This window comes from Canis lupus, chromosome 23, assembly GCF_003254725.2.
Source record: "Canis lupus dingo isolate Sandy chromosome 23, ASM325472v2, whole genome shotgun sequence".
NCBI lineage: Eukaryota > Metazoa > Chordata > Mammalia > Carnivora > Canidae > Canis > Canis lupus.
In genome coordinates this window covers 45,200,949-45,225,889 of record NC_064265.1, presented here as the reverse complement: position 1 = coordinate 45,225,889, position 24,941 = coordinate 45,200,949, and the positions used below count along the sequence as shown (strand labels likewise).

The window sequence follows — 24,941 nt, the reverse complement described above, 5'->3', positions numbered from 1 at the left end:
AACTGAGGCAACATTTTTCACATTCACCTGATCCTAAGAGTCACCTGGGTGACCTAGAATGGCTTCAGGGGTCCTAACCAAACAGGTCGGTGATGGGGCCTTGGGATCTTATTTTTAACAAATGTGTCTGGTGATGCGTGTGACCAGATGAGTTTGGGAGACACTTTACCAAGAAACGTGGAGAACAGAGCCTGCAGAACCTATTCTACAGAGCAGAAACAGTGTTGTTAGAGAAATCAAGGCTAAAGCAGGGAAATAAAGCAATTCAAACTGGAACCCTATAAACTAAGAATTATCTAAACATTTCTAAACTGAACGAAATGACTTTTCTTTCATTCTGAGTGAGCGGAAATGGAGATTCTCTTCTGAAAAGCTTGCCCTGGAGTTCTGTGCAGCACTTTGGCTCCTGAACACAGAGGATGCTAACAAAGTGCTAATGCATCAAGCCTTGCATTCCTACGACATGTGGTCCCTGGGGAGGCAGGCAGCTCCTGGACTCAGAGTTTGGAGTAGATGTTGGAGGAGATGGTCTCAAATTCCTCCACGGCTAAAGCAGGCAACATTTCAAATATATTGGTGGGATAGACTCCCTTTTATTTTTTGTATTATTATTATTTTTAATCCTTTTATTTTTTCTTAAAGATTTTATTTATTTATTCATGAGAGACGCACAGAGAGAGAGGGGGGAAGCAGAGACACAGGCAGAGGGAGAAGCAGGCTCCATGCAGGGAGCCTCATGTGGGACTCGATCCAGGGACTCCAGGATCACACCTTGAGCCAAAGGCAGATGCTTAACCACTGAGCCACCAAGGTGTCCCGAGACTCCCTTTTAAAAGTAACTCTCATAATCGACTTAGTTTTGCTACTGCTAAAACTACATTCACTGTTGATTGTAATTAAAAATAAAGTGTAAGTCAGAAAAATAATGCCTGCACATTAAATATATTTAATAAAAATGTGTATAAAAATCTGAAAATTCTCTGACATCCTCTCTCATTTTCAGCCCCCCGGTCCCCAAGTAGCTATTGCTAACAATTTGGAGGGGATTTTCTTGCTTTTTAGTATACAAACATATAGTCTTTAAAAAACAAAATTACTGTTGATGTTATTCTATAGTTTTTCAGGAGACAGTTGATCGTGAATATTTTCTCGTGTTCTTTTCATATCTAGCCAAATCTTAACACCAGCGGATTTTAAATGTCGAATTTCATATACCAAACTTACTTTACCTCAGAACACTTTTAAAATTAGAATATATTTTGACTGAATATCCACAAGAACTCAAGGCAGCCAACATGTGCTTGGATTAAAGGAAGCAGCTAAACAATGTCTCCTGAACACATTAATACTGCAAGAAATGATATAAATTTAATTTATTGCATTAAACAAGTTTATAACAGGAAGAATAATAAGAGTGGAAAAAATTAAATCATTGCATTTTACAAAGAACAAAGCATACTAAGATTAAGCAAAATGTTTTCATTTTATATGTTGTTATAAAATGTGACATAAAAAAATCTTAAAAATACCATTTTGGGGTTATTTTACGACATAGCTTAATAGCCTCAGTACCGTTTTGGGGTAAAAAATCTTACATGTGATAAAAGATCTGTTGCTAATATGCTGTCTCAGCACAATGTTTTAGAAAATCCCATTTTAATTTTTTCAATTAATTTTTAAAGATTTTATTTATTTGAGGGAGAGAGAGAGTGCGCACACAGGAGAAACCGAGCACGTGGGGTTGGGGGGAGGCAGAGGAAGAGGGAATAGCAGACTCCCCCTCCCCCTGAGCAGGGAGCCTGATGCAAGGCTCCAGGACACTGAGATCATGACCTGAGCAGAAGGCAGATGCTTAATGACTCAACACCCAGGCGAACCTAAAAAATCCCATTTTTAAATATAGGAACATTGTAACCAAGGAAAGAAGTGCATAAACAGTACCAACATTTTACAGTCTCTGTATTTTTTGTTTAGATGCTCTGAAAATCTTTCATTATCTCCTGTTTGATAGCTCTCTGATGATTTTTCTAGAAACTGTACAAGCATTCATTTTTATGTTGACCTATTCAAGCACTTTGCTCTTTTAATTTGCACAAAGCCTTTGAATCACAAGACTGGTTTTCATTGGAAACTTTCTTTTTCAGCCTTCAGCCCATAAGGAACAATTCCGTATATTGTAAGTGCTTAATAATACCATAAACAGCAAATAAAAACCTCAAATGTGCATGGCAACTGTGAGATAAGGCACTGGGAATGGAGCAGAGCACTTGTCATCCAGGAGAGAATGTGCGGAGAGATGGTCGGATGTAGGAACTTCCCAGGCACGTACTTACACAGGAAATCTATTTCTCCTGCAATTTCTTTGCATTCTAAGGTAGGAAGCAACCTTAGTATTCGCTGAAGTCTTATGGTTTAAGGACACAATTGTTATATTTAGCAAGGGAATAAAAAAAATGCTAATAAGAACCTGTGGATTTAACTTTTGGGTCGTCTTTTTCTGATATTAGAATCCAACTTTTGAATCTGGATAATCATCTCAGAACTCAGGCCCAAGGGGGAGATACTCCTCTACGGAGATGTTTGTTATTAATTCAATTAATATTGAGGGTGGGGAGGAGAAGAAACACTCTAACATCACTTTGGTTTTTTTTTTTAAGATTTTATTTATTTTTTTGAGAGAGGGAGAGGGAGAGAATTAGCAGGGGGACTGGCAGAGGGAGAGGGAGAAGCAGGCTCCCCTAGGAGCCCCAAGTAGGCTTGATCCCAGACCCCGGATCATGACCTGAGCAGAAGGCAGCCACACAGGCACCCCTCCAACATCACTTTAAACAAGGCCTTATAACTTTCTTTTATAGTTTACAGAGCATTTTTCTATATAGTATTTTATTCAGCCCTTAGAAACAACCTATAAAACAGGTTTCATTGCCTTTTTACAGATGAGGAAACTGAGACTCAGAGTGGTAAAGTGATTTGTGCAAGGTCCCTAAAATTCAAATTTGTATTTGTGTGATGTCAAAGCCTATGCTTTATCCATCGTGGCAGGATTTCCTATGCTTCAGTCATTTGCCCACCATTAAAGTTTCCATTGCATGTATTACTTTATTACTGAAATACTTTATTTCATTGCATGTATTAGCTTTATTTCTTGGTTAAGAACTTAAAATATTTAAAATATTTAAATATTAAATATGTTTATTTATTTATTATTATTTTTAAAAAATATTAAATATTTTTAAATTGATTCACTTTTTTGGTGTGTTTTACATAAGTATATATATATATATATTTTTTAAGATTTTATTTATTTATTTATTTGTGTGAGAGAGAGAGCACAAGCAGGGAAAAAAGGAGAGGGAGAAGCAAGCTCCCTGTTGAGCAGGGAGCCTGATGCAGGGCTCAATCCCAGGACCCTGGGATCATGACCTGAGTCAAAGGCAGATGCTTAACCAACTGAGCCACCCAGGCGCCCATATAAGTGTATTTTAAAAGGATATTTTATATTAGTGATCTTCAAAGCAGCAAATGAAGACTTTATACAGGAAACTAAGCAAAAATACTGGTAAGGCAATTAATTTCCAGATTCTCAACTTCCATAGTATTCTTTTTTTTTTTTTTAAAGATCTATTTATTTACTTGTGGGACAGAGAGAAAGAGAGAGGGGTGAGGGGAAGAGGGACAAAGTCTTCAAGCAAACTCCCCTCTCAGGGCAGAGCCAGGTGTCGGCTTGATCTCATGAGCCTGAGATCATGACCTGAACAGAAACCAAGAGTCAATCTTAACAACTGACTGAGCCATGAGGCGCCCCTTCCGTAGGTATTCTTTACTAATATGAGTCTACCTGGGGACAGACACGGTCTCCCCTTCTCTTCTCTCCCTGTCCTACTCTTACTGCGAGGGCTTGCTCTGGAGGATAAAAATCTCTGGAGTCTAAACAATTTGAAATATCAGCTTACGTATTGTTTGGGTAACAATTCCCTTTGCAAAGCAGGAATTTCTCTATTTTTATTTCAGCAAAATTGAAGAGAGACCTAATGGAATTTTCAACATTGATCACCAAAAATAATAACCAAGGAGAAATCACTATGTGGATTTTGAGGTAGAGCTCAAATGAATTCAAGGATTGATGATCGATGTCGCCATAACAAAACTCTCATTCCCATCTACTTATGTCAACAAGGTTTTTCAGAGCTGGCATCTACAAAAATGAAAAATAAAAATGGAACTAGTACTAAATCTGCCTCATGCAACAAGTAAATAATATTCACCCATGGATACATTAATTAACTTAAAAATGATCAGCAGTAGTGCTCTTATTAGGATAGTCCAGTAGAGCTTTTTAAGTTTAAAATCTATCATGATTTTTAATAGTTTTTTGTTTTTTCTTTATTAATTGTATACTGATACAATGATATACTAATAATTGAAAAAAATCTTAACACCTAGAACTTTACAGTCATGGGTAATAAAAATTGTTTCAGTCTGTTCAGGCTGCTATAAGAAAAATACCTTAGACTAGATGGCTTGCAAACAACAGAGATTTATTTCTCACAGTTCTAGAGGCAAGGCGGTCCAAGATCAAGATGCAGGCCCATTGAGAGTCTGGTGAAGACCCACTCCTGGTTCATAGACAGCCATCTTCTTACTGTGTCCTTACATGGTGGAAGGGATGAGCGATCTCTCTGAAATCTTTTTTATAAGAATATGAATCCACTCTTATGACCTAATCACTTCCCAAATGATGCCATCACACTGTAGTTAGGACTAGAACCTATGAATCTGGGGGGGACACAAACATATAGTCTATAGCAAAAATGTATTTTGATTCTTATAAGCATATTTTTATTGCAGTGAGTAGGGTTATAAAGACTTTCAGGCATAAGAATGTATTAGGTGGAGTCAGGTCTCTTAACCACAATACATTATGGGGCAGTTAATTCTCTGTTGTTGCTTTCCTGTGTTCTTAAGAATAATTAGCATTCCTGGCTTCTACCAACTAGACATGAGTAGCATACCCCCCAACTCCCCAAGTTATGACAACAAAAAATGTCTAGCTATTGCCAAAAGTTCCTTGTGGCACAAAATCACCAGTGGTTAAAAACCACTGCATTACGATATAATTTTGTGGGGGGAGCGAAATGGAAAATGGAAATTCAAGAGAAATCATGTGCAATCTCTGCCTCTTAAAGGAGAGCTTGTTCATCTTTATTTAATAATGGATATCTACTCACTATGAGATTTAGATTCTACAGCTCTATATCACCATGTAAATGGAAAACCAATTTTCTTTGCTATTATGGGTTAGATTGTGTCTCCCACCCCCTGCACAAAAGATATGTTGATGTTCTAACCCCTATTCCCTCAGAATATGACATTATTTAGAAATTAAGAGACCACAGAGATAATCAAGTTAAAATGAAATTATTAGGATGGGTCCTAATCTAGTCTGATGGTTTCCTTCTAGAAAGGGGAAATTTGGACACAGACACAGACATACACAAAAGGAAGACAATGTGAAGATGGCCATGTGCGATGGGAAGCAGAGACAGGGCTGATGGTAAACCAGGGAACGTCAGGGATTACTAGTCACCATAGGAAGCTATCAGAGGCGAGGAAGAAGTCTACCCTGAGTCCCAGATGAAGCAAGACCCTGCCAACACCATGATTTTGGATTTCTAGCCTCCTAAACTACATGGCAGTAAATTATTATTATTTTTTTGATCACCCAGTTTGTGGTTCCTTGTTATAGCAGCCCTTATAGACGAATGTACTTGCCATAAAAATAAAACCATAAAAACGAATACAATAAAAACAAGACAAGGCTCTTAAATGTTATTAAATTCCAGCTAGATGCTTAGGAGTCTACTAAAGACAGGCCTGGGCCTTACTACCTCTTTATTAAGAGGGAAGCATGGCCAATGTTATGACCATGTTAACAGCAGCATTATTTGCAATAGAAACAAGATGGAAGTAACCAGAGTATCTGGATGATAGATGTATCCATTGTATCCACTGGTGGATGCCTGGACAAACAAACAGTGGTATATACACATACAATGGAATTTTATTCATGCTTAAGAAGAAATTCTGACACGAGCTACCACATGAATGAACTTTGAGGGCCTTCTGCTAAGTGAAATAAGCCAGTCGCAAAAGGACAAGTACTGTATGATCCCACTTACATGAGGTTCTTAGGGTAGTCCAGTTCATGGAGACAGAAAGGAGAGTGGTGATTGCCAGGGGTAGGAGGAGTGAAGAATGGGAACAGAGTTTCAGTTTTTCTTCTTCTTTTTTTAAAAATATTTATTTATTTTAGTACTTTATTTTAAAAAAAATATTTATTTATTCATGAGAGACACAGAGAGAGAGGCAGAGGGAGAAGCAGGCTCTATGAGGGGAGCCTGATGTGGGATTCGATCCCAGTCCCCAGGATCGTGACCTGAGCCAAAGGCAGATGCTCAACCACCGAGCCACTCATGTGCTCCAGAGTTTCAGTTTTTTCAGATGAAAGGAGTTCTGCAGATAGATGGTGGTAATGGTAGCAAGCAATGTGAATGCAGTTTATGCCACAGAACTGTACTCTTAAAAATGGTTAACACGAGGGGGCACCTGGATGACTCAGCTGACTAAGTATCAGACTCTTGATCTCAGTTCAGTTCTTGATCTCAGGGCCATGAGTTCAAGCCCTGTGTTGGGTTCCACATTGGGTGTGGAGTCTACTTTACAAAAAAAAAAAAAAAGATTAACATGGTAAATGTTATATTGTGTATTTTAGCACAATTAAAAAGAAAAAAAAAGAATAGCCAATGTTAAAAGAGATGTTAAAGGCTGAGTAACAGGGAGGCCTGGGTGGCTCAGTTGGCTGAGCGCCTGCCTTTGGCTCAGGTCGTGATCCCGGGGTCCTGGGAGCAAGCCCCTTGTCGGGCTCCCTGCTCAGTGAGGAGTCTCCCTCTCCCTCTGCTTGCCCCTCCCCCTGCTTATGCGCACTCTTGCTCTCTTTCTCTGTCAAATGAATAAATAAATAAATCTTAAAAGAAAAAAGACCTGGTAACACAAACTTGAGGTGACCTCATCATGCAAATTAGAAGTTAATTGAAATTCAAATAACTTTTGATGTGGGTCAGTATTATTTTTTTGCTGGATGAATGTCTACACAGTACACAAATTCATCCCACAGGGTGGAAACGCTACCCTACATCACGTGGTAACTTCCTCTGAAAAGGGTTTTAAGCCATACAGAGCCAGAACCAGGGCTTGGACCTAGGCCTTTTGACCCTTTTAGTTCAGTACACTTCCTTCCCTTTCTTTCTTTTTAAAATTTGAATATAGTTGACATGCATGTTACATTAGTTTCAAGTGTACAACATAGTGATTCAGCAAATCTGTGCTTAGGAGTGTGTAGCTCCCATTCGTGCCCATACAACACTATCACAACACCATTGACTACATTCCCTATGCTGTAGCTTTTATTTGCATGATTTTTTCATCCAGTGTGCTTTCCCTGTAACACAAAAGAACTTCTATTTTGGAATAATCACACCTGGACCTCAGATATTGGACCAGAGAACAAACTGTGAGCCCAGTAGCCCTCTGTTAGGTTGGTGGTTGGCAGTGAAGCATGACATAGGGAAGGTTAGACAAAGGAACTTTTGAATATTCAGTTTCCAGGGAGAAGTCAGGGGGCTTTGAGGCAAAACTAAAGTGCCAAGGAGAGAGACAGTGACCAGAAAAAATAAACATGGTTTCTCTTGTTTCATTGTGATGTAATGGAGGTGGAGAAGTAAAGGTCCATATGTGAAGATTACCGCAGGCCTCTTGGAAAAATGAAGTTATTTGATAGTTTTCTGTATCACTCCTGTTTTGTTTGATCATTCTGAGGTGCCTTGCAGCTTGGGTAGTTATTAAATGATAGCTGGAGACAGATGCTTAAAGAAATTTAATCTAGAATTAGGAACAAGAAAGATTGGGGATGAATTTGTTAAGTGTGAACAGGAGTAGCAGAATGCTCAGACCAAATATTATTTGAAACACTAATTGTATGCCTGGATTTAGAAGACACATTTTAAATGTGGGTTTGACATTAGTTTGGGAATTGTCTTTAAGCAGGGATTGTATAAATTATTTGAAAGCTGGGCCTCATTAAAAATGCATTAAGTAACAATCAGATACTGTGGGTCTGCTAATGTGATACAGTATGAAGCACAGAACATCATATAGGAAGCTGCTCGCCAATAATGTGGAACTTGAACCTGAGCAGGACTCTGGAGATGACTCCTATTTACAGGAGACAGGGGAGGAAGGAGGGAAGAAAGATTCAATAATAACATTTGAGCTAAGATCTGTGTTAAAATACTTTAGCAAGGAAAAAAGTAAAAGGAATGTGCATTAGTTTCCTGGGTTTGCCATAACAAATCACCACCAACTGGGTGGCTTCAAACAACAAATTTCTTCTCTTTCAGTTTTGGAGGCTACAAGTCCAAGGTATCGGTCGGACAGGATTTCCTCTAAAGGCTCTAGAGGAAAGTTCATTCGTTGTCTCTTCCAGCTTCCACTGACTTCCGGTCATCCTTGGCTCGTGGCTTTATCACTCTGAGCTCTACCTCCATGGTTCCATTGCCTCCTCCTCTTCTATGGTAAAATTTCCTCTCTTTCTTGCAAGGATACATATGATTGCATTTAGAGTCCACCTGGGTAATTCAGGACATACACCTCCTCTCAATACCCTTAACTTAATCACACCTTTGCTGTATAATACACTTTTTCATATAAGACAGTATTAGCCACAGGTTGAGGATTAGGATGTGGACATGTTGTTGGAGGGCCACCATTCAGCTCACTGTGGAATGGAAGGCGAAATCTTGATCATTGATAAATTTTATTATTTATTTATTTGTTCTGCTTAATTGAGGAATGATGACAAATATATATATTTAAATTCTATAACATGATGATTTGATATACCTATACATTATGGAATGGTTACCAAGATCAAGATAATTAACATATCCATTGCCAACTTACATAGTTAATATTTCTTTCTTTGTTTGTTTTTTGTTTCTTTCTTTCTTTCCTCCCTCCCTCCTCTCCTCCTTTTTGTAGTGAGAACCTATAAGATCTGCTTTCAATGACTTTCAAGTATACGACACTGTATTATTGACCATAGTCAACATGTTGTATATCAGGTTCTCAGAACTTATTCATCTTGATGGTTAATAAATTTGAGTCACAGACGTAGAAGAGGTTTCAGTTTGGGACAAGGTTGTACATTTTCAATATGTAAAAAAAATTGGATTTCCACCTCTGGTAATGACAAAGTAACTGAGATCAGATTTAGCCTTTTGTTAGAAACAAGTAGAACACTAGACATAATAGATGGTTAAACAATTGTTCCCAAATGCTGGACAAAGGACATTGTAGAACTGTGATCCCTGACAGAAGGAAAATAAATGAGATGAGCCCTGTGGTCACCCTAATTTTCTACATAGAGGTAATTTTCAGACCATTGCACAGGAAAAGAAAACTCAAATAGGGCACAGCAGTCTCAGTGAGAAGACTGAGACTGGAGTTTGGAGAAGGTGAGGTGGTTACAATTTGTAGAGCAGAGTGCTGATGAGAAAGGAGCTAAATGGAGACATAGCTCAGAAAATTGCATAGAGGTCCTACTAATATATTGCTCAATACCAAATTGTACACCTGCAAACAAAATTCTGTAAGAGAGGCAAGGAATCACCAAGAAGCTGAGAAATAAACACCTCAGAACTCATTCTGAATTCCAGTCAACCAGGGTATTAAACTGTCATTGAACATCCAGGTCTTCTCATACTTTAGAAGTGGGGCTAAACTAGCTCAGAGTGAAGGCTACTCTAGGCCTTCCTTTTAAAAAGCTTAAAAATCAGGGGCACCTGGGAGACTCAGTGGTTGAGCATCTGCCTTTGGCTCAGGTAGTGATCCCAGGGTCCTGGGGTTGAATCCCACATCGGGCTCTCTGCAGGCAGCCTGCTTCTCCCTCTGCCTGTGTCTCTGTTCTCTCTCTCTGTGTCTCTCATGAATAAATAAATAAAATCTTAAAAAAAAAAAGCTTAAAAATCAGCCTAAAAAAAAATCAAGCTTTTCCTCAATCTGCTTAAATGACTGTCAGAACAAGTCTGATTTTTTTTAGGGAAGTCAACAAAATCTAGAAGTCAAGAATGTAAAATTTACAATGCCTAGTATCCAGTCAAATATTACTAGACATGTGAAAAAGCAGGACAATGTGACCCTTAATGAGGAGGAAAGTAAGTAAATAGGAACAGACCTGGAAAAAAAAAAAAAAAAAGAAACAGACCTGAAATGACAGACAATGTAAGTAGCAAGCAAGGATTTAAAATATTTATTATAAATATGGGCAAGAAAATAATTACATAACTCTGTATGGTGATAGATGTTAGACATTGTGGTGATTGTTTTTCAGGATACATGATATTGAATCATTATATCATAAAACTGAAACTAATATAATGTTATATATCACATCTTAATTTAGAAAAATAATAAAATTTTCTGAAGCTTGACTTTTACCACAAATAAATGAAAGTGATGATTTAGCATATCTACACTACATTTGAAGATTATTACTTGTAAAATTCTTTGCTTTTTGCAAGATAAAATTTATCCTATTGCTTTAATTCTGCATGATTTTGCATAGCATGCATATGTACAAACCAAACAAGAAGAGCTTAGATCAAATGGCAAGTATTTTCCCATTATCAGCCTGTAATAAGTCCCAGGCAAGTATTTTGAAAGACTTTTTAGAAGGTGACATAGCATCAATAGGGAAGAATTCCTCAGAAGCCAAGAAACAGAATAGCACAAGTGCATAATTACGCAGTTTGTAAAACAAAACCAAAAAAATCCCTAAAAATAAAACTCTGGTTTTACCTTTTGTGAGTCTCAGTTCTCCACTTTTTTTACAGTGAGATGAGTTCATGGCCACAACTCAGCAATCCTCTTGTCCTAATCACCTGGTGTGAAGGCAAAGGACTCAAGAAATGTTGGCTAATGACATTCTGAAGAAATTCTCATGCGATTGGACAAAGATATACAGATAAACAATTTTGGTTATAGGAAAAAATCAAGTGCCAATTGTCCACTAATAGGGAAATGTTATGGCGTAAACTATGCAACCATTTCAATGGTAAAGATGATCTCTGTGGTGATATAGAAGGATGTCCATTGATTACTATAGATTTGGTTGAAGAAGAATATGTTTGGTATGATCCCATTTATGTGAAAAACTACACACATGCGTCTTGTGTGATGCACGTATATTTGAATTATATGCAGATTAACTGCAGAGTTAGCAGAGATTAACTCTGCAGAGTAGGGTTGAGAGTGCGTAGGTAGGGGAGGTTTGGGCTCTTTAAAAAAATAAGCTTTTTGGGGGGAATTTTTCAATGATCATGTAGTACTTAAGGAAATACACATTTAAACAAGTTTTAAATTATTATTTTTATTACAAATTATCAAATTATTGTTGTTTTTTTTTTTAATCTTTATTTATTTATGATAGTCACAGAGAGAGAGAGAGAGAGGCGCAGAGACACAGGCAGAGGGAGAAGCAGGCTCCATGCACCGGGAGCCCGATGTGGGATTCGATCCCGGGTCTCCAGGATTGCGCCCTGGGCCAAAGGCAGGCGCCAAACCGCTGCGCCACCCAGGGATCCCCTGTTGTTGTTGTTTTTAAAGTAGGCTCCATGTCAACAATGGAGCCCAATGCAGGGCTTGAACTCACAACCCTGAGATCAAGACCTGAGGTGAAATCAAGAGTCAGTTGCTTCACCAACTGAGCCACCCAGGGGCCCCAGGAATACACATTTTTTTCTTTTCTTTCTTTCTTTTCTTTTCTTTTCTTTTCTTTTCTTTTCTTTTCTTTTCTTTTCTTTCTTTTCTTTTCTTTTCTTTTCTTTTTTTCTTTTTTCTTTTTTCTTTTCTTCTTTTCTTTTCTTTCTTTTCTTTTTTCTTCTTTTCTTTTCCTTTCTTCTTTCTTTCTTCTTTCTTTCTTTCTTTCTTTCTTTCTTTCTTTCTTTCTTTCTTTCTTTTTTTTAGATTTTATTTATTTATTTGACAGAGAGAGGGAGACAGAATACAAGCAGGAGGAGTGGCAGGCAAAGGCAGAGGAAGAAGCAGGCTCCCCGCTGAGTCAGGAGGCTGATGCAAGACTCCATCCCAGGATCCTGGGGTCCTGACCTAAGGTGAAGGCAGGCATTTAACAGACTGAGCCACCGGGTGCCCTCGGAATGCTCTTTTCTTTTCTTTTCTTTTCTTTTCTTTTCTTTTCTTTTCTTTTCTTTTCTTTTTTCTTTTCTTTCTTTTCTTTTCTTTTTTTCTTTTCTTTTCTTTTCTTTCTTTCTTTTTTTTCTTTTCTTTTCTTTCTTTTCTTTTCTTTTCTTCTTTTTTTTAAAAAAGATTTTATTTATTTATTCATGAGAGACACAGAGAGAGAGGCAGAGACCCAGGCAGAGGGAGAAGCAGGCTTCCTGCAGGGACCTGATGCGGGACTCGATCCCGGGTCTCCAGGATCAGGCCCTGGGCTGAAGGCAGGCGCCAAACGCTGAGCCTCCCAGGGATCCCCTGGAATACACATTTCTAACAAATGAACAAATAGCACCTCTCCCCTGCACCGAAGCTGCAGAAGTCGGAGGTGTCAGTGAGCTGACTGCAGTGTGGTTGGTATTCCAGGGTTGGCGACTTACCTTTCTTCATTCCGAGGAGGATATATTGTCACGTATTATTCTCACTTTATGTATCCCATGTGGCCATCTTTTGAATCACAGAGCTGCCTCAATGAAATAAAATAGATGAATCAATGAGTAGGAATCATTTGTATGCAGCTTCAACATTATTTGTTCCACAAAAGGAATGCTCTTTTTCTGGTGACTTCCAACCCATTTGAGTCCACCAGGGAGAAAAGCATGGGATACGGCAACCACAGCCTGCAATCTAGTTCTACCACCAACCTGATCTGACATCTTTGGCGGGTTACAAGCTCTCAGGATTCCCTGAACCTGTTTCCCCATCTGAACTGAGCAAAATACTTGCGTTTCCAAACCTTACAATAGGATAGTTAGGAGGAGGAGATAAAAGGTGAAAAAAAGGTTTTGGAGGTGACCTGAATTATCATAGGTGCTATTTCCAGGGCTTCAAAATCACTAGGCCTTTTCCCTAGACCTTTTGGTCAAAAAGTGATGAGGAAACAGAGTCTGGCCTCTGTCGGATGGCCAACCGGGGGTAGAAAGGAAAGCAAGACAAACATTTATTGCACGTATCCAGCAGGCCAGGTCCCAGGTGAGTGTGTACATATTTCATACTGTTTAATCCTCACAACAAACCTATGATCTGGTTATCTCAGGCTGCATTTACAGACCAGAAAACTCAAGAATAAAGAATATTTAACATAAATGTGAATCCTCATTCATTCGTCCATGTAGCTCTCCATCCATTTAATGAAAGTACTAAGTACTGCAACTGTAAATAAAAAAGGAGTCTCTGCTCTCACTCAGCTACCTTTGAGGGAGGCCTGGTTTGAAGTTGCCCGGCTATCAACGGGCAAAGGTAGATTCTCATTTAGTTCTATACCTCTCAGCTCCCGGCTCTAGGCGTTGGCAGCCTTCTGTGCCATGTTTCTTAGTTAAATTTTAAGTACATATTGGCCCCAGGACCCTGATGCCTTTTCTTCTCCTCTGACACTCTCTACATTGTGCCAACATTTTTTCATCTTCATTTTTTCATCTCTAACATTAGATCACTTTTTCACACCATACACAAAAACAAACTCTGAATGGATTAAAGAATTAAATGTGAGACCTGAAAAAAAAAAATCTTGTATTAACCAGTGTTTTTCCCCCCACCCCCCACGGTGTGATTATCTAAGCAGAGGAAACTTCCAGGAAAGCTGCATTCCCGGATGAGTCAGCTGTCATCACAGGCATTGCCTAATGCCGAAAGGGGATGGGTTCGGGGAAGCTGAAGTCAGTGAAAAAGCCAAGACTCACAGGTTTGGAACTCGAGGTCCTGGAAGCAAGAAGGCGGATGTGTCTCTGCAACCGGGGCCAAGTCTTCACTTGTTCATTTTTTTTTTCTGGAGCACAGGACAGAGTAGTCTTCAGGAGTCCCATGTATTTTTATTTTCTTTTTAAAGATGTATTTATTTGAGAGAGAGTGTGTGTGTGAGACAGAGAGTAGGAATGGGGGAAGGGGCAGATGGAGAGAGTGTCCAAGCAGACTCGGCTGAGCAGGGAGCCAGACCTCGGCTGATCTCCAGAGCCATGAGAGCAGGACCTGAGCTGAATCCAAGAGGAGGATGCTTAACGGACTGAGCCACCCGGGCGTCCCCAGAGTCACATTGAAAAAGAGGCTGATATTTCAAGGAAGGAGGTTCTTTTTGATCTTAGTGAGTGCTTCAGGAAGACAGTCAAAGGGGGGCGGGGCAGGATAGGATGGAGGAGGAAAGGGGAGAAGCAAGGGAGAGAAGTAGGACCTAAGAAAGGTGGATGAGAGGAGTGGTTGCTAGGAGGGCTGTACAGACCTAGGTTCTTGTGTCCACCACCTAGGTTCTTAAGCTGATGTCCCAACACTGAAACCTCTTCTTGTGTCCGGGGTAATATCATGAAAATGATAAAACTGAGTCGCAGGAGAGTCAAGACAAGGTTAATAAAGATGATAGGACACATGGGCACCAGTGTTGCTGCTCTTCACTGCATTGCTTAGAGGACATGCTGCATAAGCTAAATATCCCTCATCCCATGCTGTGTCTCTTAGGAAACCTCCCGACTTGGAAGGGTAAGCATCTCCAGGATTCATGCGGTCGAAAGCAAACACACAAAAGTCCGCTGCTCATTTGTGTAACTCTTCATTCTCTGCAGGCTCAGGGCACCCTGCCCTGATTTTCCTGTCTGCCCAACAGTGCCTCCGAGCCAGCCCCCACCCTGCCCAGAGGTGGACTTCCTACCTGTGTTCTCTCAAGGTACTCCCGTTCAGAAGTTACACCCAGACTCAGCTGAAAACAGGCAAGTCTTTAGGTTGCCATTTCCCATCTCCCAGCTTTTTGGGAGTTTCCTGGCTTCTCTCTACCAACACCTGAAATAGAAGTCCTAAGTCAACTCACTTAATTCTCACTTCTCAGAATAAAGATCAGAGTAAGTCTTCCTTAATCACTCCTTATTTATTTTTATTCCTTTGTAGGTGTGCAACTCATTGTTTTGAAAACTGAGAAATAAAAGGAAAGACTTATGTCTCTGTCTTCCTTAAGGAACCATACCTCTGTGTAACTGAATAGCTCATAAGGGTGAGTTTCTTCTTCGAGAAGTGACTTCACTTATGAGTAAGAAGGAATGATAGAATTAAAAGGTTACTGGTCTGGACAGTGATTATTAATTGATACCCAAGTCACAAAATAGGGACAAGCAGACATTATATGATGGAAGTGTACACCACCACTTATGAATTAATCTGGGCAAAATATGAACCTGAATCTCATTAGGCTTCTAGATCTAAACTAACTCCAGGGGACAGATGATTGTACCAGAATGTAATCAGGAAAAAATGGAATTTGGAAAAGCTACAGGACAAATGACACTGATTTTTAAAGAACTTCCAGGGAAAAAGAAGGGAGTAGGGAATCTCTAGATTAAAAGAGACTTCAGAGGCATGACAACCAGTTGCCCTGTATGGACCTTACTTTGATCCAAATTCTGATAAATGCACTATAAAAAAATTTAAACAAGGAAATGTAGACATAAACTAGATTTTTAATGGTATTAAGGAATCGTTAATTTTGAAGTGGGATAATAGCATTATGGTTATGTTTTTTTAAAGAATTCTTATCTTGTAGCAGTATGTGCTGAAATATAATAGGAATGGAGGAAGTGTCATGATGTCTTGAATTTCTTTCAAAATAATCCAGAGGATAGTGGGCAAAATTGGTGCAAGTGTAAATAATATGAGATTGGTCATGAGTGGATAATCGTTTAAACTGGGTGATAGGTATATAGGAGTTCATTATATTGTTTACTTTGTACACAAAATGTTTGACTCAACATTTTCACAGCAAGACGATAAAAAAAATCTAGAACATAAACCACTGGAAGAATGGATATGGAATGTATAACTTACCAATGATCAGAGAGGGAAAAATGAATGAGAAAACAATCAGTTGAATAAAAGCCAAAAAAAGGGAGAAGGGGGGGGGGGCTAGAAAGCATTTTAAGGAGAAAACACAAAATAAGATGGCAAAAATATAGCCAAATATGCCTGTAATGATAATACATGGAAATGGATGAATCTATTAAAAGACAAATTGCAAATTCAGCTCTCTCATATATATATGTACATATATGTATAATTTTTTTTTTACAAGAGGAACCCCTAAAAAGATGAAAAGAAGGGACATAAAGGAGTCGACAACCATCTTGAAGAATAAACGGATGATAATAAACCAAAATTAGGTAAAAACGTTCAATAAGCCAAGGGCCGAAACTCACTGGATGGAGTTAGCAACACAGGGATCATTGGGGACTGTGTGAAAAGGGCTTTGGGGGCACAGGGGGGGCTCCTACCAGGTCAGGCTGTGTGAGGCCAGCAGTCAGTGGAAGAGCAGAAACGGAGAAGAATTGGTAGAAAAAGCAAGTGGGGAGGGTTACTTATTTATCATGTATTTACGTATTAGGCCTGTATAAACACGGACTCTGGTGAAGTCCCAGGAGAGGGGCAAGGCGAAGAAATGAGAGAGAGGGAGAGGGGAGGGCAGGAGGCTGAAAACAGCGAGACCCAGAGCACCGGGGCGGGGGGCGGGGGGGCATTAGCAGAAGACAAGAAGAAAACACTTTCTATTTTATTTTATTTCTAATTTATTAATTTGTCATTACACAAACAATACATGAATGCATACTCAAAAACATCGAATATTACAGTTAAAGCTAATGCACTCCACCAAACTACTGTTAACAGTTTGGTTAGTATCCTTCCAGACCTTCTCTGTACATTTTTATAATATACAAATAGGTACTTAAGAAGTACACTATACAGTATTTGTGTGTGTGTGTGTTTTAAAATCAATGGTATCACATGTATTGCATGTATTAGCCTTCATTTTCCCCCAAACTTAAAAAAAATTATTGTATCTTAGAGACCTTTCCATGTCAGTATGCGTATGAATCTTACTCTTTTTCATTGATGCCCAGTATTGTATATTGTTCCATCCTCTTGATTTTTTTTTTAACAATTTTATTCTATTACAAAGGTACACTTGACACCATTGTACACGCCACCCTGTGAAAACAGGTATGAAAAGTGTTTCATTAAAAAACGGAAATGTTGGGTGAGAGGGCATTTGAATTTTAAATTTTAGTGGGGACCATTCGATTGCCTTTAAAGGTAGCTGTGCCAATTTACACATTCCCTAACAATGTAGGATTCCTGTTTTTCCACACCCTGGCAAGACTTGTGACTTACATATATTTTAAATATTTGCCAATTGGATTTGAGATACTTTCTTATTTTTTTAAGTAAGTGCATTTCCCTTATTCTGCTGAGGTCGGGCCTCTCTTCATAATTTTGTAAAACTTTTTGCTTATCCGCCTTTTCACAGGGAGATTTCTATAAGGGATATGTGACCAAAAAGCCTAAGACCTCCTGCTTGTCTAGCTGGAATTACTTTTTGTGAGCTAGAGATCTCAATTTTTTTTCCCCCAAATAGTTATGTCATCTCAATACTATTTGTTGAATAATCCATTCTCCCCCTACTGATTTGAAATGTTACTTTTATCCTTTACTCAGTACAAAGTTGTTTCTGGATTCTCAGCTCTATCAGATTTATTTTTGGCATCAGGCACCTGAGTTATTCTTAACTTGGTTCGTTGAATGGTAGCTGATTTTGTCAGCCAAGATAGTGAGTGTGTTCCTTATGAGACAATAGATAATATAACTCATGACACACAAATTCTATTCTAGTTAAGTTTGATTTAAATCAGTTCCATTATCTACAAACTTAGAATATTAAAAAATGTGTAAACTTCTCTCTTTTAGGGGACGCCTCACAGGCTCGCTGTAGAGATAGGAAGCTTTTCACCAAGTCCCCTCGTTTTAAAAGTATTGTTTGATGTTAAAGCTTTTTGGTGATTTAAAGTTGTTTCCTGGCAATGTCAAAGGGTTTCATGTGGCATGGCAATATCCCTGTTGATTTACATGAACCTTTCATTCAACAGATTATATGAGGTCCACAAACCATGACACATACTTTGAATAAGCAATGGCACTTTAGTTTTTGCTTTTACATTGGACGATAGCTCCTGGAGTGCACAAATCATGTTCCATTTATCTTCCTATCCCCCAATATCTAGTCCAGGGTGCAGCACCTGAATTGAAATAGAATTGAAGTGCATTTCGACAATGTTTCTATAAAATAAAAAAATAAAACCCAAACTTCTCAAAAAGCAAAAACCTTGAGGGGATTTACAAAGTTACATGTACTTATTTTTCTGTCCATCAGACACCTGATTAAATTACATATTATTATGTATTTTAGTAGAAACACTAGAATAAGACACTGACCTGATATTATTTCATGCCAAGTGTGAGAAAAATATTCCTTTGCTGTCCATGGACGTCCTCAGGTGTGATCTATCTATAGATGAGATGCTTGTCTGTGAAACGATAAGAAGTGTGATCTGGAAAACAGTTGGATTGCACTGGGCAAGAATACTGTACAGTTGTTATATAGAAAAATGAAAAGGTAACAACTTTTTTTTCTGGGGGGGGGAACAGAAGTGCGGCATTTGCCCTATTTTAAAATTCAGTTACTTTTATGATCTAAGTTGGCACACCTTTTCCTTCCCCCTATCAAGGAGGTAACTGGCTTCTGTGGGCAATGTCTTAGTCCGTAAATTTAGATGCTCTGTTTTATAGCTCAAACCATGGCATCAGATCATGGGAAAATGCTCAAAACTGCCCAATCTATCAGTTTCTCTGGTGAGAAGAAGAAAAAAAAAATAAAGCTAACTCGCTCTGTGGAACAAATTTTATGACCAAGTAGACTGTGTCGGTGCAAAATACCAACTTCATACTTTACTCTTACCAATCCTGTCTTACTTTTATTTATGATGATTCTTGAAAAAAAAAAAAAGTCTATGACCTTTAACTTGCTTTGTACAGTACCTCACTTAGCATCTTTCATCTGCGAACAAAGCAGGTTAGACCAATTATATCCCACCAAGGAGATCATTAAATAGCACTTGTGCAGTAATATTCTCTGCTGACAAAGGAATACATACATTCAAAGAACACATTTTGCTATAGAAATTCTGTGACTTCAGCATAGAAATACATGTAACAGGGAAGCAACCTAGACGATTGAAAAGGAGAAAATAGGGCGCAAATATACGTCACTAAACAAGAAGTCCTTAGTATTGCTAGAAAATAGAAACAGGAGTTCCGAGGTTTGAGGCGGCCGGAGGTGGGGAGACAGGTGGTTTTGCTAGGCAGCAGACTCCCAGGAAAGAGAAGCCCTCCTGGGTCGAACCGTGTCAAAGAATGAATTAAAGTCGAAGCCAGCAAAACCTATTTTGACTTGGGTTTCGGTATCTGCAGCGGGGCCAGAACCCGCATTCTCCTTTTTGGGGAGGGATAGCCCTGAACGGCAGGCTTGGGACTCCTGCTTCTGGGCCGCTCTAATCCTAGTCACCATAAAAGGACTAAGTTTGGTTTACCTGCGGGGATGAACTGACTGAGGCATAAATGTGATAGCCAGGGTTCCTCCATTCTCCTTACCCTTTTGCCAAATTTGTGAAATTCCCCTAAACAAAGACTTTCAGTTCCTAGAGGTATATGGTTGTTGGAAGGAAAAGTTTTGACTAGAACATTGTAAGACTCGGGGTTCTCAGATCTTTCTTTGGAAGCAGAAAAAATAGGCACCTGACATTGGGAATGGTATAGAAAGATCCAGGACAAACTTCCTCATGAGTATCACAAACTTATTTATCATTTTGCAATTTTGCCTATTCATTTCTGGATTAGTGTCTTTCCAAAGTTATTTTTCCACTTGTGGTTTCAGCTCCCCAATCTATCTCCCATCTTTGATAACTAGAAGGATTTTTTTTCCTAATGCTTATCTGATCACAATCCCACTGCCTAAAATCATTCAATAAATTATTTTTACTCTAGATGCCAACCTACTGGGGCGGATGAGTCAGCCTTTGCCTGTCTCCTGGGAAACAATTCTGTGGCTATCCAACCTTTTGGCTCTCCTTTAAGCTTTTGAGCACTTTTCGTTATCAGGGGTCACCTCTTTGAGGGGACCTTCCTTCACAAAACCATCCTTCCCTGTGTTTATCGCATTGTACATGTTGGTTCATCTATGCCCTCCAACTGTTGGTAGTCTTTAGAGCTTTGTCCTTTTAACAAAATTACTGAAGAGAATGGAGTCATGTTACAAAGTGCCCGCCACTGAGCCTCCTTAAAAAAAAACAAACAAAACCTCATGACTTCAGATCATCTTAAACATCTGTTCCCCTAAAATCAACTGGTATTTTATTTCTGGTTCTACAGAGATACATTTCCATGATGAACAGGTATTTTTGTTACTCTAATTTTAAGGGCTTTCCCTCGCTCTTTTTAAATAGCTCTAGGAATGACTAGAGTCTGGAGCTCGGAGGAACATCACAATCTCTCATCTGTGACAATTCTTTGTGAATAAAAGCAGTTATGAGTACTCATCTCTAGGGACTTGATGTTAAAGCATGGTCTTAATACTTCTTAGGTCAGAACGTCTGTAACAGAATTGGAAATATCCAGTTATTCTGAACATATAGCTATGAGTTAAAGTAACTGCATACTTAATACTTCCTAACACTTTTTTGGGGGGATGGGGTGTAGCAGGCTGTAAAATCACATCATCAACTACCTAAAATAAATTTCTGGGGAAAGTTAGGTTTGTATTGCAGACACGTTGCCATTATCAGAAAAATTTTCACCTATGATTTTCTGGTTGGCTAAAGTAACCAACAGAAAACTTATGTGGCACCATGGTCTATGGGCATTGCATTGAGAAAATTATAGATGGCATTCCTAGAAGACTGTGGCCCAAAATTAGCATCTTAATAAATATTTGAATTATGGAGAGCAAGAGACCTTAAATCTCCTGACGTCTAACAAAGTAATCACTTGGGGAAATAATCTGATTCTGAAAATAAGCTTCCTTTCACAGCTGTTTTCAGGGGTAGATACTGAGGAGGGAGATCCAAAGGGAAAGGGCCGGGGAATGGGAGAGCAAAGGACGAGCACTACTGTCATTTTTGAACACTGCACCAGGAGTTATCTTCTTATACTATTAAACTGAAAAGTTTATTAATATTTAAGGCTCTTGATACATATTTGTCAAGTTACTTTCTAGAATTACAGAGGAGTTTGCCTTTCTCCATTAGGTCCTGCTATTTAAAAGACAAATGACAATTTGTTAAATGTTAATTTGCATTTTTTTACGTTACATGGGGCTGAAACTTTATAAACTGCCATTTATTTCTTCTGTGAATTACCCATATTTTCTATTGTGGTGGCTTTTTAAAAATGTAGTAATAATTGCTTTTAATTACCATTTAAAATTAACCTATCATTTCCTTTGTAATTACTTCTGTATTTATAAAGTGTTTTTTTTTTACCCCAAGAACCAAACTTTATTTTTTCACAAAAATCCCAATACTAGTTTTTCTTTGCCTGTATTAAATATCACACTCTGCACTTTGAGGGGCACATTCGGTGAGCCTTCTGGTTAACATTCCAACACAGAAATTTCATTTTCTAACTCATCTGTGGGTGACTACTTAAAATCTTACTCCACATCTACAGGATAGCTTCTTTCTTCAAGCACACGTCGTTAGTTCCTTGGTTATTTCTAATGTTATCATTAAGATTAAAATTTTGTTTATATTCAACAATATATCTTCTAGCACAACTGGAATAGAAGATATCTGGTGATCCCACATATACCCCAACTTTATGCGTTTAGTTTGTGGCTAAATCTGATGGAGTTTTAATTTTAAATAAAGAACACTTATTTATCCTCTTTTAACAACACGGAGAGCTAACTACTGGTTCTCATTAACTCCTGATTAGCTAGCTGGCTATAGACACAAAGCATGTTAATTTTCTACAGGCACCTTTCTGAATTCAAGTAAAAGTTTTGGTAGACAAGGATTTACTTAAATGTCACTGACATAATATGAGTCTTGAGTACAAATATTGCTCACCATTCTTGCATTCTTTAAATTATTTTACTTTGAAAATGTAAGAACTATTATTAACTCATTAATAACACAGGTTTTCATTTAAGGAATATCTTGAACTGTGAAAATACAAATCTAATCAAATTAAATTTTGAACACATATAGAGCCAAATATTTCAACAAAACTGCAGTTTAATTTCAGAAAATGTGTTAAAATATATATTTATACATCAATTTCTGACATACACTTAATGTGTTAGTATACACAAAATGATGCTTTCTCTTGAAACTGTATTTATGAAATGTACATTTTAATTTAAATACTCAGTATACACTGCACTTAATCTGCATGTTGCATTTATTAAATACATTAAAATCTGCAATGTAACAAAACGTTTTCTGCATACGAAATTCAAAACACCATTTTAAATGAACAAAAGATGGCTCACTTCATTTTTTTTTTTTTTTAACAACTAGTGTATAGTACACTAGCTCAGCTCCAACATACTACCTGTTCGTTCTTTTTTATTTGACATTGTTCACAGACTAGTACATATTACAATAAGAGTGCTGGATAAAAACATGAGGTACGAAAGTGGTTCAAAGATTATAGATCATGCAGATCATGCTAGACAGCAAAGAAAATTGTGACCGAGAAAACACTAAATAAAAATACATAAAGAATGTGCATTATAAAAAAAACTCCATTACACAGCTTTGCTTCTTTGGTTACAAAGTAGGTTGAACAATTTCACAGCTTTTTATTCCCACCCGAAAAAAGAAAGTCATACGAAATGTCAAAAAGCAGAGGAATCGTGGCAATTTCTCTATTAGAAAGTAGAAACAAATGAACAGTTTTCTTCATCAAAATAGCCCAATTATTTATTATATCACAATAACTGGTGACTACCTGTACAGTTGCACTATGTTCTTCATACTTACACTATACAAAATTTACATTCAAGCTGGGTCTTTACTACTGAAAATAAATACCGAAGGTAAATTGCCATTAGTGTTAGAAATATGCCAGGATTCTTTTGTTCAATTATTGCCTAAACGTTTTATCTATTAAATGCAATCCTGTCTTTCAAATCCTTTACTGATACTTATAATTATTCAAAAAAAATTAAAAAAGTTCTGTGACATTGTTCATGTACATTATGAAAATAGCAGCCCTGTAATAAATAAAACACAAATAAATGAAAACTTACATAGGCAAATGTTACTGATATTGAAAGAAAAGTGGCTCTTTAGATGAACTGTTATTTATAATGTGATAGGAAGGCTCAGGGTAAATCCATGGGTAATAGGAAAAACGGGAGAGCCACCAAAGCTCTTAAAAGACCCCACTCATGCGCACCAGGTAAAATGCAGACTTTGCTTGCTTTAATAAACCCCATCTATTATTCTCCTTGTGTACTGATGACATAAAACTGGACATCAACAGCGCTGCATGACATCTCAAAGGGAGGAAAAGCTCCTGTAGAATGATTGTCTAATACTGAAAAGGCCAAACACACAACCGAAGCATGGCTACTTGCTTTCGTATAAAGTGGAAAGAATACCAGTGGCACACAAGGATAGATTGCTTTCAGTTTTTTTTTCTTAATGAGGCAAGAAAGCTTTATGCTGAGGAGACATTCGGCTGCTGTGGAGGTTGCGTTGGCTGCGGAGGCTGTGCTATCACTGCTTGCTGTTGAGAAGTGCTACCAGTATTGGCCTGTTGGGCTGGGAGTTGGGATAATTGATCATTGTTTGAAAGAGATTTTAACAGTGCATTTTCTCGTTCAAGTAAAGAGTTTCTTTCAACTAATTCTTTTATTTGTTCCTTTAGAACTTCCACTTCTTCTCTTACTGCATACATCAAATGGCTTTTCACCAGATCCTGTGAAAAACAAAATTAGCAATGTCAAAAACGGTGAAAGGGAAAGGTGTTGCTATTTGGTTCTGGCCTACTTGGTGCCTTATAAACACGAGGCATTTTTATATTAAGTTTTTGTGCTCTTGCTTTTAATGTTTCTACTGTATCTTGACTGGCCTTAAAGGAGATAAGGGTGGAAAAAAAAAATCCAGTTTCCAACTAGGCAGCAAGCCCAGGATTTCTTTTCAAAGTTTGGAGTGATTTCCAAAAATACTAGGCTCCTTAAATTGTCAATTACAAGCTTAGAATTAAAAAAAAAAAAAAAAGTTTAAAATCACATGCTTCGAGGCTAGACCAAGAGAACAAAGGATATTAAACTAGTTATAGCACTTCTTTAAGAGATAAAGTGACCTACTATTTCCAACTCTAAAACCTTTAAAGAAAAATAGTTTGAGACTAATGGTCCTTATTTATAGTCTATAGTTTTAATAAGCTTCAATCAAAATATTTTATACAATATGAACAAAGTATCTTTAAGGGAACAAAAAAATTGATAATAATAGCAGAAATCAGAAACAGATTCCACAAGGTCTATTTATTAGAACTGACTAAAAACAGCATTTATAAATGCATGACAAAGGTTTCCAGCTGAAGTTTTCATTTTAATGCTCTTTTGTCTATAAACTATTTTTGATGCTGAAATATCTGAAGGCACATAATGCATTCTGATTATGTATGCCCCTCAAAATGGCCCTGATTTGTCAATGGTAATGCATGAAATGTGAGATGTTCAAATGGGGGGAAATATTAACTCCACTGGTATTTCTAGATTA

At 37.9% G+C, this 24,941-nt stretch overlaps 1 protein-coding gene and 1 long non-coding RNA gene across 3 annotated transcripts in view; one reads left to right on the top strand and one right to left on the bottom strand.

Annotated features, from left to right (window-relative positions):
* LOC112652613 (uncharacterized) overlaps positions 1-5,939 on the top strand; it is a 31,192-nt gene extending 25,253 nt beyond the window's left edge. The window contains exons 2-4 of the long non-coding RNA XR_003131597.3: positions 2,145-2,374; positions 4,012-4,250; positions 5,462-5,939. This is a non-coding gene — a long non-coding RNA (uncharacterized LOC112652613). The remainder of the gene's footprint in view (positions 1-2,144; positions 2,375-4,011; positions 4,251-5,461) is intronic.
* Positions 5,940-22,421: 16,482 nt separating this feature from the next.
* The window catches only part of TSC22D2 (TSC22 domain family member 2), a 48,696-nt gene continuing 46,176 nt past the window's right edge, over positions 22,422-24,941 (bottom strand). For both annotated transcript variants that reach the window (XM_025436209.3, XM_025436210.3), the window contains one exon: positions 22,422-24,132. In XM_025436209.3, the coding sequence (XP_025291994.1) occupies positions 23,872-24,132 (261 nt within the window). In that variant the 3' untranslated portion in view covers positions 22,422-23,871. The remainder of the gene's footprint in view (positions 24,133-24,941) is intronic.